The sequence below is a fragment of the Ctenopharyngodon idella genome, chromosome 10 (genome assembly GCF_019924925.1).
Source record: "Ctenopharyngodon idella isolate HZGC_01 chromosome 10, HZGC01, whole genome shotgun sequence".
NCBI classification, from domain to species: Eukaryota; Metazoa; Chordata; class Actinopteri; order Cypriniformes; family Xenocyprididae; genus Ctenopharyngodon; species Ctenopharyngodon idella.
This window is the reverse complement of record NC_067229.1, coordinates 5,088,218-5,105,249: the sequence shown is the minus strand read 5'-3', so window position 1 is coordinate 5,105,249 and position 17,032 is coordinate 5,088,218. Positions and strand designations below refer to the sequence as shown.

At 36.2% G+C, this 17,032-nt stretch overlaps 1 protein-coding gene and 1 long non-coding RNA gene across 2 annotated transcripts in view; one reads left to right on the top strand and one right to left on the bottom strand.

Moving 5' to 3' along the window:
- Window positions 1-17,032, top strand: part of LOC127520217 (uncharacterized) — a 46,455-nt gene that overhangs the window by 701 nt on the left and 28,722 nt on the right. Inside the window, exons 2-3 of the mRNA XM_051908160.1 lie at window positions 2,931-3,251; window positions 3,684-3,866. Coding sequence (XP_051764120.1) covers window positions 2,931-3,251; window positions 3,684-3,866 — 504 coding nt within the window. The remainder of the gene's footprint in view (window positions 1-2,930; window positions 3,252-3,683; window positions 3,867-17,032) is intronic.
- LOC127519926 (uncharacterized) lies at window positions 10,583-12,642 on the bottom strand. The gene is made up of 2 exons (XR_007931980.1): window positions 12,520-12,642; window positions 10,583-11,960 (listed from the first exon to the last, which is right to left on the bottom strand). It is a non-coding gene; the product is annotated as an uncharacterized LOC127519926 (long non-coding RNA).

The following is a 17,032-nucleotide window of genomic DNA, read 5'->3' as shown; positions in this document are numbered from 1 at the left end:
GGACTGTGGTGACTTCAATCATAGACAAATGGTATACTTAAGCTATCAATTTAACATTAATCTGTTATGATAATATAAAGAGACATGTTGTGGCGACTAGGATACTTGCACAAGTTAGATTTACATTATTGATTACAGCAGCACTGTGATTCTACAGCAGAAGATCAGCTTTATTAATATAATCTGAAGGATTTCTCAAAAGTTTCTGTAAAAAAAAAAAAAAAATCTCTTTCATTTAGACACAAATATCAAGAATCAGCCTGTGAATCTTAACAGTGGTGACCATCAGCATGTTGCAGTGCATTCTGGGAGCCACCAATCAAAATTCATCCATGGCTCCCATCATGCATTGCTGCATGAATAAATTATAAGCTTAATTGTTTTAGTAATTTTCTTTATTCTCACTATTTAGTTTTTTTCTGTTTTTTTTTTTTGTGACTTTTTAGTAGCTTGTTTTCTAATTTTCAGAGTTGATCTGTTTATCAGAATATGTTTCTTGTCACCGTTGTTGAGATTCATAGGCTGATTCTTGATATCTGTGTGATATCACATTTTTTTAATCAGAACAACTTTTAAGAAATGTTGATTATATTGATAAAGCTGATCTTCTGCTGTAGAATCACAGTGCTGCTGTAATCAATAATGTAAATCTAACTCAGAGATTGGGCTCTAAATGAGTTCAGTGATTCAGATCAAATAATGATTATATGATAACATAACCAACACCACCTGATCATATTTTCTTTTTACCTGTCTGGCTGTTATAAATCAGTTAAGTAGCCAAATAAAACCTACTACTAAAGAGTCAAGGGTCAAGAGCTCAACTAAAGCAAACACTCATCTCCACGATGGTGTCTTAAAAATTGTGATTTTCTCCTTTGGTGATTCTGCTTGTTATCATCAGGTGTCTTCAATAATGGTCAATCATCACTCAATTTATCACTTAATTATCTCATTAACTTTAACACTGCTTCAGTGGGTGGAATAAAAATATGGCAGGACTTTTACTTTCTGACCCCTGGACTTTCCACCTCTGTATATCGAATTAACCTTTTAACCCAATTAACATTTTTTCCCCCTAAGGGTCTTGTCCTCATCAAGTCTTCCTGTCTGGTCCCGTCCTGTCCTGTTCCCTTTTGGACTCTTCCTTGTCTCTCCTCTCTTCCAAATCCAGCCCTTGCCAGTTGCAGCTTCAATATCTCCCTCTCTTTCCCTCTGGAATAATACGCAGTAGGACTCTCCCTTCCACCTTTGACTCTGCTAACTGCCCAGATAGCAAAGTGACATTGATATAATGTTGAATCATCATCACTTCATAGAGCTGATTCAATGCCATTACTATTATTATTTTTATATTTTTTATTTTGTATTTATTTTTTTTATCTTTTTGTATTTTTTGAAATATCACCATTGTTTTAAAATGAATTGTGGGTGCAAAAGTGATGTTGAGCTAACATTACTTTATAATGTTAATTCAGTGACATTTTCATTGATTTTGTTGAAATCTTGACCTTGTTTCAACATTAATTGCAGGTGCAAAAGTGATTTAGAACCAACTTCACTTTGTAATGTTAATTCAATTATGCAATTAACGTTGACTCATCATCACTAATAGTTGCTTGCTATCTGGATGGACTTTGTCTTGGATCTGGCACCTCTTCTTTTGTGTTATTGTATCATTCAATAAAGTGTCTCTCATTCTGCTTCTGGGTCCTCTCCTTCATTCAGATTCTGACAAAATAATTTTCTATTTAAGATATCAGATGTTTACCTACAGTCCACAAGACAAAAATGAATTTACAATTTATTTGTCTTCTAGTAAATATAAATGTTAATATCTAGGTTAATAGGTTTGAGACTTGAGGTTTTGCCCCTCTCTCCCCTGTAATGTTCATTAAAGGGTTAGTTCACCCAAAAATGAAAATTTAATTACTCACCCTACTGTCGTTCCACATCCGTAAGACCTTTGTTCATCTTTGGAACACAAATTAAGATATTTTTGATGAAATCCGATTGCTCAGTGAGACCTGCATTGACAGGAAGATCATTTCTTTTTTCAATGGCCAGAAAGCTACTAAAGTTATATTTGAAACAGTTCATGTGACTACAGTGGTTCAACCTTAATATTATAAAGTGATGAGAATACTTTTAGTGTGCCAAAAAAAACAAAATAACATCTTTATTCAACAACTTCTAGTGATGGGCGATTTAAAAACACTGCTTCATGAAGCATAGGAGCTTCAGGAATCTTTTGTTTCGAATCAGTGGTTCAGAGCACCAAAATCATGTGATTTCAGTAAACAAGGCTTTGTTACATCATAAGTGTTTTGAAACTTCAATAGTTCACGTGACTTTGGCAGCTTGATACTTGCTCAGAACCACTGATTCTCACACGACAAGACTCATAAAGCATCAAAGCTTCATGAAGCAGTGTTTTTAAATCGCCCATCACTAGATATTGTTAAGTCATTATTTTGTTTTTTAGTGCACAAAAAGTATTCTCGTCGCTTTATAATATTAAGGTTGAACCACTGTAGTCACATTAACTGTTTTAAATATAGCTTTCTGGGAATTGAAAAAGAAAATGATCTTTCTGCAGGCCTCACTGAGCCATCGGATTTGATCAAAAATATCTTAATTTGTGTTCCGTAGATGAACGAAGGTCTTACGTGTGTGAAACGACATGAGGGTGAGTAATTAATGACAGAATTTTTATTTTTGGGTGAACTAACCCTTTAAGTTGTTCAATATCATCTGATGAGTGAATGTGTGAATCAGTGATGTTCTTGTACTGTTTGTTTGCATGTGCTGCATTGTGAATTCAGACAGATTTCTTTACCCACAATCTGTATGATCTGTAGAAAAAACATTTTCACAGCACTTTCCTGTTGTTTAGTTTGGCTTTAAATAACTGTTAATTTCTTTTCCAGGTGTGTCTGGTGTTGGTACAGAGAGATTGTCAGTGATGGAGGGAGAATCAATCACTCTAAACACTGATGTTGAAACAAACCAACAAGAAAATATCAGGTGGTATTTGACATTGGAGAATGATATTCTCATTGCTGAAATCAGTGGAGCTCAGAGTAAGATCTGTGAAGATCAACAGTGTAAAGAGAGATTCAGAAACAGACTGCAGCATCAGACTGGATCTCTGACCATCAAAGGCACCAGACCCACAGACTCTGGAGTTTATAAACTAAAGATCAACAGCAGCAGAATCAGCACAAAGATCTTCACTGTTACTGTTCATAGTGAGTCATTGTGTAATCACGTCACATCTTTAATGTGTTTACTAATGTTTTTTAAGTGACAAGGTGTTTTCCTTCTTTAACTGCATTCTAATTCACATTCAGTACATAGATCATTCAAAAATGTTGCTGTGAATTTGTTATTTGGCAGCTATTCTGCTAAACATTCCTGAAGAACTACATTGCTTGGCAAAGAAATTATTTGTTATTGTTATAAATTCGTTATTAAATTAACATTTTCTTGTTTTATGAAAACTTGCCGGGTATATGTAGTAACCATTTTATAAAAGCAATAAGCCCCGTAAAGTTTTCACTCTATTCTGTGTTGTGCTCAACAACGACACTTGGCTGGTGGACTGAAAAGCATTTTCACAGTATACTTTCCTGTTGTTTTATTTTGTTTGGCTTATATGTGTCTGTTTATTTCTTCTCCAGGTTTTTTCAGTGGTGATACAGATGAAGAGTCAGCTTTTGTGATGGAAGGAGATTCAGTCACTCTACACACTGATGTTGAAACAGACAAACAAGAAAAGATTAGATGGTATTTTAATGCCATTCGCATTGCTGAAATCACTGGAGATCAGAGTAAGATCTGTACAGATGTTCAGTGTATTGAAGGTACTGAGAGATTCAGAGACAGACTGAAGCTGGATCATCAGACTGGATCTCTGACCATCACAAACACCAGAAACACAGACTCTGGAGTTTATCAACTACGGATCATCACCAGCAGCAGCATCAGTACAAAGAACTTCATCATTGCTGTATATGGTGAGTCACTATGTTTAAGAGCACGTCACGTACAGTTTTGTTCTTATGAAGATGATGGTTTAGCTTCGTTTAAATCCATTTATTATACATGGTATTTTTTAGTTCATCACCAGGAATCCAAAGTGCTGTGGATTTGATGAAACGTATGCTTAATAATAGCTTAAAATGTGTATGAATATTGCTTTTTAGTTTTTCCCCTAAAAAGGTGGTTTGTGTTTGGTTTGTGTTTCAGATTTTCCTGTTGTTGAAGTAAATGGAATAAAGAGAAAGTCAGTGAAGGAAGGAGGATCTGTCACTTTAGATACTTATGTAATAAAAAATTCAAATGATTCAATGACATGGTATTTTAATGAAACCATCATTGCTGAAATCACCAGAGATCCCAATAAGATCTGCACAGTTAATCAGTGTGAAGAGACATTCAAAGACAGACTGAAGCTGGACCATCAGACTGGATCTCTGACCATCACAAACATCACAAACACAGACTTCGGACTCTATAAACTACAGATCAACATCAGCAGAATCAGCATCATTAGGAGCTTCAGTGTAAATGTCACAAGTAAGTATCATTTAGTCATTCAGTGCACTCTCCTTTGGAGTGCACATTCAAAGCTGGTACGTTTTAGAAAATGAAATATACATGGCCAAAAAAAAAAAAAAAACTTTTAAGAAATCCTTCGGATTATATTGATAAAGCTGATCTTCTGCTGTAGAATCACAGTGCTGCTGTAATCAATAATGTAAATCTAACTCAGAGATTCAGATCAAATAATGATTGGGAAAACATAACCAACACCACCTGATCACATTTTCCCTTTGTTCATCTGGCTGTTACAACTCAAGTTACAACAGCCCAAACAAAATCTAATATTAAAAAGTCAAGGGTCAAGAGCCCAACTAAAGCAAACCCTGATCGCCATGATGGTGACTTTAAAATTGTGATTTTCTCCTTTGGTGAATCTGCTTGTTATCATCAGGTGTCTTCAATAATGGTCAATCATCACTCAGTTAATCACTTAATTATCTCATTAACTTTAACACTGCTTCAGTGTTCATTTAACACTCTTGAGTGTGGAGTCAAATAAACTCCCAGGAGAGTTAATTTAACACTGGAGTTTTTGCTGTGCAAAAGATGTATGAAGACGAATCATGGCCATATTCCAGGATGACAAAGCCAAGATTCATCAGGCTCAAATTTAAAAAAAAATGATTGGTAGTGAGCATGAAGAATCATTTTCACACATGAATCGGCCCATCTGAGTCCAGACTCTTACATTGTGAATATAATGTCACAATACAATGTCTTGACCAAAAATTGATGCACCTCTTGATGGAAATAAATGTAGTGATGTTATTACAAGAGGTGTATACATTTTTGGTGAAGATCTTGTATTGACAGTGCAAGAGGTGAGCACTCTGTAAAGTCTACTCCAGAACATCCCAAAGACTTTCAATAAATGTAAAGTCTGGATTCAGAGGTGCCAATTCATGTGTAAAAATGATTCTTCATGCTCCATCTAAACTATTCTTTCACAATTTGAGCCTTATGAATCTTGACATTGTCATCCTGGAATATGGCCATGACATGACTTCCTACATGGTTGTATAAGAAATGAAAAGCTACACACTCCATTAATTAGGGTTAATGATTTGGAACGACACGAGGAGGTGTACTTAATGACAGAAACTTCATTTTTGGGTGAACCAACCCTTTAAAGTTGATTATCAGTTGATCTCTTGTAATAATGACTGTCTGTCTTTAGCTGTTCCAGATTCAAGTGTGTCTTCAAGTACTAAAGGAGGAATATATGCTGCTGCTGCTGCAGCTGTTGTTGTTCTGGTGGCTGCAGCTGTAACAGCTGGTGTGATTTACAATCGCCACAGGAAATATACACAAGCAGGCCAAAATGGCAAGTATTACATACTGCTGATTTGACAAAATGGAAATATGAGATTTATTGTGCAACTGAGCTTCACTGATTTTGTTGTTTAAACAGACACCATGATGCAGAACATTCATGAAGAGGTGAGATACTACATGCATTCAATCTGTCGGTTTGCAAAAAATAACTGAATTTATGACAGATTCTGATCTGTGAGGTCTGCAAGTCTCACAAATGTAAGGGTACGTTCACACTGTCAGTCCAAAATCTGATCATTTTCCGACTGGAATCTGATCTAAATTATTGACTGTCCACACATTGCAACAACACAACCTTGCAACAAACGACTTTCAAAATGTTTGCTATAACATGTCTGACATTTACATTTCCAGAAATGCAATTTGAATAAGATTTCAAACCACATATGAACGTAGCTCAAAACAGATATAAAAAACAAAAAAACAAAATAAAAAACAAACGCATTTCATGAGGATTTCAATTGTATATGGACAAAAATCGGATTTGGACTGACAGTCTGAACGAGGCTTAAGTGTTCTGTATGTTTCTTCATTCAGAAATCATTATATAAACACCAATAATTTATATGGACTTATTTATTGTGCTGTTTTACTTTATAGTAAAGAGCATTCAACAAATATCAAAGTAAAAAACACATTTGTTTTACCTTCTGTGAATGTGTGCTTTCTTACAGAAGAATGGTGTGGACGACTCAATTCCCATATCAGAATGGGATTCCACTAATCGCTGCTGATAATGGGACATCAGTAGTTTTTCCAGTATATACGGATAAAGTGCCATCTTGATCTTGCCCGTGTTGATTGCATTATTGCTTTCTTTAACCATTAGCAGCAAAATCTGATCTGCAAGGTATAACGCTCTGGTCTATTTTGATCAGATTCATAATCATCATGTTGCAAGATACAAGTGCTCTTCACAGACATGTGTCCAAATGCCACAAGGCAACTGTCAGTTAAACAACACACAGGTCTTGAATTGAATCTGTGCTACAGATACTGTTAATGTTACATCTTCACAATTTTAGGATTGGCATCTTGGCAGTTTGTTGAGTTTTTTTTGCTGGTGTCCCTACATCTGTTTTAACCAGAAAAAAAAAGAGATAAATTCTAAAGGCCCTTCACGACCAGCTTAAACCAGCTCATGACCACCTAAGGACCAGCATAAACCAGCTCATGACCACCTAAGGACCAGCATAAACCAGCTCATGACCAGCTAACAACATAGCTGATGCTTTGGGTTTTGGTTTGTTTGTTTGTTTGTTTGTTTGGGGTGTCATAACTTTGTGGTTGTGGTTAAAGGTTCAAATCCAGCAAAGTCTACTGCAGCATTTCACATTTTATAAATGTGTTTATTGATAAAACAAGAATATCATTTTTCTAAAATAGATTTCAGATGTTTATTTTACTAAAAATATTCACTGTTGAAATGTGCAAAAATTGTATTTCTTTGTATTTTGTTTTAACGTGTGTGTTTTAAATTGTAACATTCTTACCTTTTTAAGCATTTAAGCATATTTATCAGTTTTGTTACTGCATTTGATGTGAGGAAGAAGATGGAGACCTGTGGGGTGTTCAAGGTAAAGATGCAGTACTTCACATCATCTGTCCATTATAGATGTTTGTTTTGACCATCTCCATCTATTTCAGTTCTGTCCATTAAGCATGTTTGACTGTTGTGTTTGTTCAAAGTGCTTGTTATATCATGTAATTATTGTGTTTTTATGTGTTTGCATTCTAGAAAATCATCACTGTGTGATGAAAATGATCACCTTCACTTGAATTTTCTGCATGCTTAGTCCGGTCTCTACCACCACATTAGAGGACAGGAAAAAGAACAGGAAATAATGAAATGAAGTATGTTTGCCCCCAGTATTAACATAATCTGTTTGTCTGAACATGTCAAGGTTATGTTTAGTTCAGTTTGGTTTTGTTCTGTTCCTGTTTGCCCATGTTCTCTGTCATAGTTACCTTGTTGCTGATTTGAGTTTAACACCTGTTCACTGTTTCATTGATTACTCCCTGTGTATTTAAGCCTGTTCTTTTTTGTTTGTGTTTTTTCTTCTGTGTGTGTCATTGTTTGGATTATTTATTAAAAATAATTTTTGTTTGCTACTCTATCATCATGAGTTTTCTGCAACCAATTGTGACAGAACAATGGGAAAAGACTTTTAGTATTGGTATTATTATTGGATTTCAGTAAAAAAATTTCTAATTGCACAAATCTTTTTCTTTCTCAGGTTTATCCTGTCTGATGTGGATTATGAGATCCCAGGATCACTTACTCAGAAAGCTCTTTTTTTAACCTGTAAAAACCTGTCAAGTTGAGCACATGTATAAACTTTTTTTACCTTGGAAATGAACTTGAAGGATCTTTGTTTGCAACCATTTTTTGTTTAGTTTGTTATCCGAAATAAATGAACTAAGCAAACATTGAATAATTTAGAGTGATCATTATGTGTCTCTTTACATTCTGGAATGTAATTTTAACACAACATAGATTGAACTTTCGCCTTTAACATTTTAGGTCAATAATGTCAACCTCTGACATTCATCCAAGCTGTTCAACTTATTCCTTGGAAATATGAACACATGAGTCTATTCAACTGTTATTTTAAAAGCTTTTTATTTAGTGTGTTTATAGTGGATGAGGGTAAAGGCTAAAGCTAATCTTGGGAAGGTGAATTCCTGGTTAGGACACTAGATGGTGCTCTAATAAAGTATACATAATTGTGAAGACATTTTTTTTTTTTTTTTTTTTTTTTTTTTACAAATTTTGTTTTTATATATATTTTTTTACATTTGAAATATCAGTGATGGTGCACATACTTACAATATGTTGAATAGGTTTGGTTTCTTTCCCAAAAACATTGGTTCTGTGAGCGGGTTTGCTTCTAGCTACATTCAGTACAGCTATGTGATGTGGGAATATTATCCAGTAAGCCAAAAAGGTTCGACCCGATAATGGCTTAGATCCGGCAGGCCGGAAGAAATAACTCTGCCTGGTTGTGGTTTCCAAACTTGGAATGGACGTGGGATGAATGAAACCCCAGAATTAAACCAGCTCATGACCACCTAAGGACTAGCATAAACCAGCTCATGACCACCTAAGGACCAGCTTAAACCAGCTCATGACCACCTAAGGACCAGCATAAACCAGCTCATGACCACCTAAGGACCAGCATAAACCAGCTCATGACCACCTAAGGACCAGCTTAAACCAGCTCATGACCAGCTAACAACATAGCTGGTTTGTTTGTTTGTTTGTTTGTTTGTTTGGGGTGTCATAACTTTGTGGTTGTGGTTAAAGGTTCAAATCCAGCAAAGTCTACTGCAGCATTTCACATTTTATAAATGTGTTTACTGATAAAACAAGAATATCACAAGAATATCATATCACCTGTGAGCGGGTTTGAGATTCCACAAAAAGCTAGATTTCTTGCTTCTAGCTACATTCAGTACAGCTATGTGATGTGGGAATATTATCCAGTAAGCCAAAAAGGTTCGACCCGATAATGGCTTAGATCCGGCAGGCCGGAAGAAATAACTCTGCCTGGTTGTGGTTTCCAGACTTGGAATGGACGTGGGATGAATGAAACCCCAGAATTAAACCAGCTCATGACCACCTAAGGACCAGCATAAACCAGCTCATGACCACCTAAGGACCAGCTTAAACCAGCTCATGACCAGCTAACAACATAGCTGGTTTGTTTGTTTGTTTGTTTGTTTGTTTGTTTGTTTGTTTGTTTGGGGTGTCATAATTTTGTGGTTGTGGTTAAAGGTTCAAATCCAGCAAAGTCTAATGCAGCATTTCACATTTTATAAATGTGTTTACTGATAAAACAAGAATATCAAGAATATCACAAGAATATCATATCACCTGTGAGCGGGTTTGAGATTCCACAAAAAGCTAGATTTCTTGCTTCTAGCTACATTCAGTACAGCTATGTGATGTGGGAATAGTATCCAGTAAGCCAAAAAGGTTCGACCCGATAATGGCTTAGATCCGGCAGGCCGGAAGAAATAACTCTGCCTGGTTGTGGTTTCCAGACTTGGAATGGATGTGGGATGAATGACACCCCAGAATTGGCCCAAATACACTGGCTCGAGTCCGGCTGCCAAAACACAATCACGCCGACAAGAATTGAACACTTAACCGGTACTGGCCCGTGTCTGGGTACTAAAACAGAGCTGACACTGCCGACATTGGGCCACAATCATACCAACAAAAAGCAAACACTTAGCTGACTATAGTCTTGTTTGCTAAATTAAAAAAATATACTTGCACTTACTCTTATACAAAATTAAAAACATTTTTGTGTGTTCAGTACAACTTCTAAAATATGTGTATTAAAGACTTTTATATTAAAACTAAGCTTTGACTAATTAGTTTTTTTCGCAAAATAACACTGTTACCTTAACCTTAAGATAGCTTCTACTTCTTCACACTAAAATAAAAATATATTTTACAGTGTCCTTGTTAAGCTACATGTACTTATGCATTCATAAGTCAATTGTACAGTGATTAAGGGTTTGGCCCTTACAGTTTTTTTTTTCATAGCATCCCTATCTACCCCATGAATTACCCATAATGTTCATATGTGCTCTTTTCCCCCCAAGTATAAAAATGACACAAAACATATGCATGATATGAGAATTTATTTGAAACATACAGCTTTATAAGAACTACCAATAAGTGTATTAAAAAAAACTCTTAGGAAGAATTTGTTTGCTTTCAGACGCATTCGTTTCGTCCCCCATCTCTGTCTGAAGCATGTTTTGTTCATTAATCTGGGTTCTACGTCAGAACACAGTACTGGCCGAAGCTGTTCTTGTGAACGCATGCGTGTGATGCTGATGCAGCAGCCAGCCAATAATGAGACAGCGTTCTGATGTAATACACGGAAGCCTGCACTGTCTATACAATGTAAACAGTGTAGGAGAATGACAGGAGAGAAGAGATTGTTGAATAAAGTTATTTTTATTTTGTTTGTTGAGCACAAAAAGTATTCTCGTCGCTTCATAACATTAAGATTTAACCACTGCAGTCACGTTGACTATTTTAACAGTGTCTTTACTACTTTTCTGGACCTTGAATGAGGTAATTATGTTGCTTTCTGGGAGATAAAAAAAAACCTCTTGGATTTCATGTGTTCTGAAGATTAACGAAGGTCTTACGGGTGTGGAACTACAGGAGAATGAGTAATTAATGACAGAAATTTAATTTTTGGGTGAACTAACCCTTTAAATGTTGAAGTCAACTCAGCCTGATATAATATACAGACTTAGTGACTTCTTATAGGGGACGTCCCATATGTGCATACCTCATATAAAACCATAAGTGGTGTCATCAATTTGTTATCAAAGTGTTTATCATTAGGACTTTGATGTTACAAGCAAGTTTTGTCAAAAGCAGAAGTCACACAGTTTCATGTGAGTAGGAATGGAAAAAAAGCCCTTCAACCACACAATATTGACACCTCAGACACTCTCACACACTGACATTAAACAGAAACATCTAGCAGTTACAAGCTCATGCATAACTGTCCAACAGATCAACCACTTTTCTGTACAGATGTGAATAAATGAGACCACAGCAGGGTCTCAACTCCTTTTGGTGATTATTTTGCATCTACGTTTTGCACTTTCTTTTTTTTCTTTTCTTTCTTTCTTTCTTTCTTTTTTTAAAAAAAAAAAAGAGATTTACACAGTCTTTTTAAAACATGAAAATGCTCCAATGTGCCATATGATTTAGATAATTTGTTAAAAAGTCAAACTCTTCAGAAGCTTTTAGGAGATCATTTCATGAATCCAGCTTTAAGTACCACACTTCAAACCCCTTTGAATGATCCTACTGCACGTCTGCTGCAATTTTGTCATCATGTGGTGACTGTAATCAATCCCGAAACTCAAGCATAGACTCTGAACCTGAGGTTGTTGGCGCTTAGAGAAGAACTGAAGTTTGATCATCATCTCGTGGCAATAGGCGCATACTCAACATGATCTTCCTCTTTAACGTTCTGTAAAAAACACCACACAAGAGATGATAATACTAAAAAAAAAAAAAAAAAAAATCAGAAGTGTGACCCTAAGAGCAGACAGATTTTTTTTGGTTGTGATGTAGCATGTGTCTTTCTGACTTCAGTGATTCACAAATGTATCCCTGACAACAGTTTTGGCCCAGATCCGGCCCACATCTGGTCCGCATGTAATCCACATGTATTTTGTAAAGTAATGCCAAACTGGACACTAAATATATGATCTGATATGTGATTTTGCAGTAGCAAGATCCAATCTGCCAGAAGTCTGCAAAAAACAGACAGTTTTCAAGATGAAAGTTAAGTCTGTAGTGTTGATGGTGAAGTTTAGAGATCCTGTGCTATAAAAAAATAAGCAGAGCGTTTTTTGTGTGTGTGTGTGTGTTTCTGGCATTGAATGATGATCTTATGGCTTTTATAAATATCGGATATGGTGCTGTTGAGTGAGATCGATCATTATACAAAAACACAGTCACACTCATCAAAATATTACTGCTGAATTAAAAGAGACACAACATAAATTAGGAATAAATTCTCTCACCGATTTATGTATTTTTCTTTTGAGGAATGTAGGATCAGCGTATGTTATCTCTTCTTCACGAGGTTGAACTGTTTTAGCAACAACAAAAATAGATGCATTAAAACAAACAAAACTCAATCTTATCTAGATCGGTTTCTTATGTGATATTATTAGGGCTGAAATTCCATCATTAAAACTCAACAAGTTACACAAAAGTTGTTTTATTATTGAAATAATGTAGATTTGCATTTCTTTGTTTTGTTTGTATTTCCAGTGTGTTTTGATGCAGACATGCATGATTGTATGAGTGTAATCTACAGAAATTGTGAAACAAAGTAACTGCACATTTAGTTTGTTTTATATGCATGCATACTTATATGTAAACAATTAAAATAGTTATTAGTATTATTTGTTATAAATTAAAAGCAGTAGTTAACACTTGCCTTCTCTATCAGTTTTTCTGTGTTTCCTGTAGATGAAGAAGATCCCGATGACTGCAGCAACAATCAACAGAGATCCAACAGAGATCAACACTATCAGAGAGCCTGAGACTGGAGGATGTAAAAGAGAGTGAATTGTAATGATAAAGAGAGACAATAATGTAAGTGAATGTGTACATAAACACACATACACACACACATATATATATCAGCACTGTCGTACCTGCACATGTGTGACAGAGGTGAGTGATGTCCAGATGTTGAGTCTGGTTGCTGATGGGATTGTTCAGCACACAGCTGTAGGTGTTGTTATCCTGATATTCCACCTCCAGAGGTAGAGAGAGACTGATGCTGAGATCAGACACACTGATGCTGGACAATAAACTGTTTCCTTTGTACCAGGAGAGAGTCACATGACTCACATTCACAGCTGAACACGCCACTGAACAATTTGATGATGATGAAGAACATTGTGAAGAGTTACTGCTGATGACAGGAACAGGCAGACGAGCTGAAAAACATCAGAGAAATATTGATAAATCGGTAACACTTTACAATGTTTCATTAGTTAACATTAGTTAATTACATTAGTTAACATGAACTAATAATGAACTGCACTTATACAGCATTTATTAATCTTTGTTAATGATTATTTCAACATTTACTAATACATTTTTATAATCTTGTTAACATTATAGTTAATGCACTGTGAACTAACATGAACAAACAATGAACAGCTGTATTTTCATTAACTAACATTAACAAAGATTAGTAAATACAGTAACAAACGTATTGCTCATGGTTAGTTCATGTTAGTTAATACATTAACTAATGTTTAACTAATGAACCTTATTGTGAAGTGTTACCAATAAATCTAAAAAACTAATTTTCAGTTCACTGTGTTGAGTGAGTGTTTATACAGTCCATCATCTCAATCAATAAAATGATCAAAAAATTCAATATGCAAATAGTTTATAAAATAAGAATATGTGAAGGACAGAACAAATGATCTCTGCTCACCATAGACAGAAACACTGAATGTTTTTGATGACAATTTCATTCCAGTTATCTCTAGCTCATAGTTTCCAGCATGTTCAGTTCTGGTGTTTGTGATGGTCAGAGATCCAGTTTGATCGTCCAGCTTCAGTCTGTCTCTGAATCTCCCATCAGGAACTTCATCATATGTGGAGAAGATTTGTTTCTCGATGTTGATTTTAGCTATGAGAGACGTTTCAGCTGCAAATTTCCACGTTATGTCTTCATCTTCACGTAGTTCAGTAACATCAGTGTGTAAAGTTACAGAATCTCCCTCCATCACTGACACTGACTTCACTTCATCAGCACCAATCACACCTGGAGAACAGAAACATTTAAACAGATTAAGACTCCCGTTGGTTTACAATTCCTGAAATCAGCTGAAGTTTTTTCCATTTACATATGAACTGAAAAACATTCACAGCAGCAGTAGAGACACGACACAAGGTGAAAGCTGAAATAAACAGACAGATGTGTGAGAAGAACCAGTCTTTGTTTTAAAGTTATCTGCAGTGGAGCAAAATCAATGTGTAAAATTACATAATATACTGAAAACAAATGATAACTTCAGCATGAAAGTACAAGTTTAATTATGCTGGATATTTTCAAAACATTTTTTTTTTTAAATAAATGGGACATTTAGGTCCGTAGATGAAACTGGTTCTCTGATACTCTCTCTCTGATACTCTCTCTCTAATGCTCGCAGGGTTCATGCGCATTTTGACAAATGAATTTCCAGTCTTCTGAGTCTGGAAATTCTGAGTCTTCATGCAGTGCATAACCTGACACATTTACATTTGCTGTAGAAATGACCATTATGTACCATGACTTTTAATATTTTGTTTTCATTTAAATTTAAAATTATGAAGAGAGACCTTCAAAGTTAGTAGATCTAACAATAATTATTAATCTGGTACATACAGCAGCAGATAAAAATATCTAATTTGAACAATTGCAGCAGCTTTATTACTCCAAAATGGAAAGAAATTAAAAAATGTTTTTTAACTTACCAGTCAGACTCCACCAGCACAAACAGAACAAAACAAGCAAGTGGAACATTGTCTTTAAACGTTCAGTGTTTTGTCTAATGACACTGTCCGCCAAAACACTTAAGCTCTGTGAATCCTCCCACGACAGACTTTAACCCTCCTAGTTCGCGTGCTGTACGTATTTCATAATGTTATAGTTCATCAGGCCTGGTTTTACAGACAGGGCTTAGACTAAGCCAGGATTGAGTAGCTTTTATAAACATACCCTAGAAAAAAACATTACTGCTGTGCATCTTGAGACAAAACAATGGCACTGACATATTTAAAGATCTGTCTGGGAAAGTTACTTTCAGTTAAAACAGCTCAAACATGCACTTTAGACTGGAATTATCTTAAGCCTTGTCAGTGAGACCGGGGGATTATGATTATGGATTTTTAATGGATGGAAATATGTTTTTATCAGTTAACATACTTGAAAGGTAGTTCTCAAACTGTTAAATGGCTAAAATTAGAAGAATAAAGTTGAATATCAGATGAACATCATAGAAAAATAGAGCCTAACTCTTGTGATTTTAAAATGGTTGTATATGTTTATTAAATTCTCAATTATAGTGTGTGCAAAAACCGTCTGGCATCTCACAGTACCAGTTGCACTGAGGTTCATCTTCTGAGTCAAACTGAAAGCAGCTGTGGTCTATTTTTAGAGACGTGGTGTGATCTGTTGGATGGACAAAGGTGTGAATGAGTATTCAGAGCAGATGTGTTTAACTTGTAGGTGAAGGGCTTCTTCCTGTCTTGTTACATGAGCAGCTTTTTAAAAACTCTTTAATCTACAAAAACAACAACAACAACAACAAACATGATGATCAACTGTTTCTCACACAGAGGGAAAGAAAGATAAAAAACAAAACAATTGCCCCCGCCCCCATCCCCCGGACCCAACCCCACAGATTTTTTGTAAAATGCTTTAATACTATAGCTGTATAATGAGAGATGTTGTGAGCGAACTGTCATCTGTTGTAAGTTAAGGACATTGTGAAGTTTCCACCCACTGTGCAAAAAAATAAAAAATAAATTAAATAAATAAACATGAGATGCCAGAACGTTGCTTGAGTATATGTCATGCTTTTTTCTTCACCGGGTGTGTGCAGTGTATCATTCATTTGACTGAACCTGATCACTCCTGAGTTGTTGCATCGTCTTTACAAGCTAGTTCACAGACATCCCATTTCTATTCTTGAGGTGCTGCCATCTGTCTGATGTTTCCTGTTGAACTTGCAGTACTGTGGTGCAGCTTTAGCTGCTGTTTCTCAGAAACCCAATAGATGGCGCCATTTATCATTTAAATTAGTATACAACTGAAAGGTGAATTATCACAGGCGTAATTTGCGGGTGGGACATGTCCTACCACTTTTTGCCAGGGTCGATATTTTCCCCACCACTTTTTGAAACCTTTGAAACATTTCTGATATAACCAGCAATCTATAAAATCTTTCTTTATTTTTACAGATTCAGGATTTGGGGGGCCTTGAGCCCCTGCCACTTTGATCGCGAAAGCGAAAGTGCCCTTTGCGGTCGCACCCATTTCTCCTTCCCTGGAGCCCTGTTCCCGTTCCTGCCTCCTCCTTCCTCCTGGGTTTTGGCGCCAAAGTAACAATGTTTAAAGTTCAGGAAAGAAGGAGGCCTTCATCTTGGCTGGGGGCTCAAGTGCGGCGGCCATTTTGGCTGAGGGCTCAGACTCGGCAGCCATGGCGGGACGAGACTCTGGAATGGAGGCCATGATGGGATGAGACTCTGGAAGGGCGGCCATGACGGGACGATACTCTGGAATGGCGGCCATGACGGGACGAGTCTCTGGCTGGCTGTGATACATACGGGGGAACAAAGTACTCCAGACATCTGTAGATGGCCTCTCTCCAGTCCAATCCGGCGCAATCAGCGAGTTCTCATGGATCAACATAGTTGACTCAAGTCCGGTACAGTGACTTGATGACTTGATGACGAGATGACAGAATTTTTCAGTGAATTTGAACAGATTGCGGCTATTTTGAGCCACCGCCGCAAAGTCTT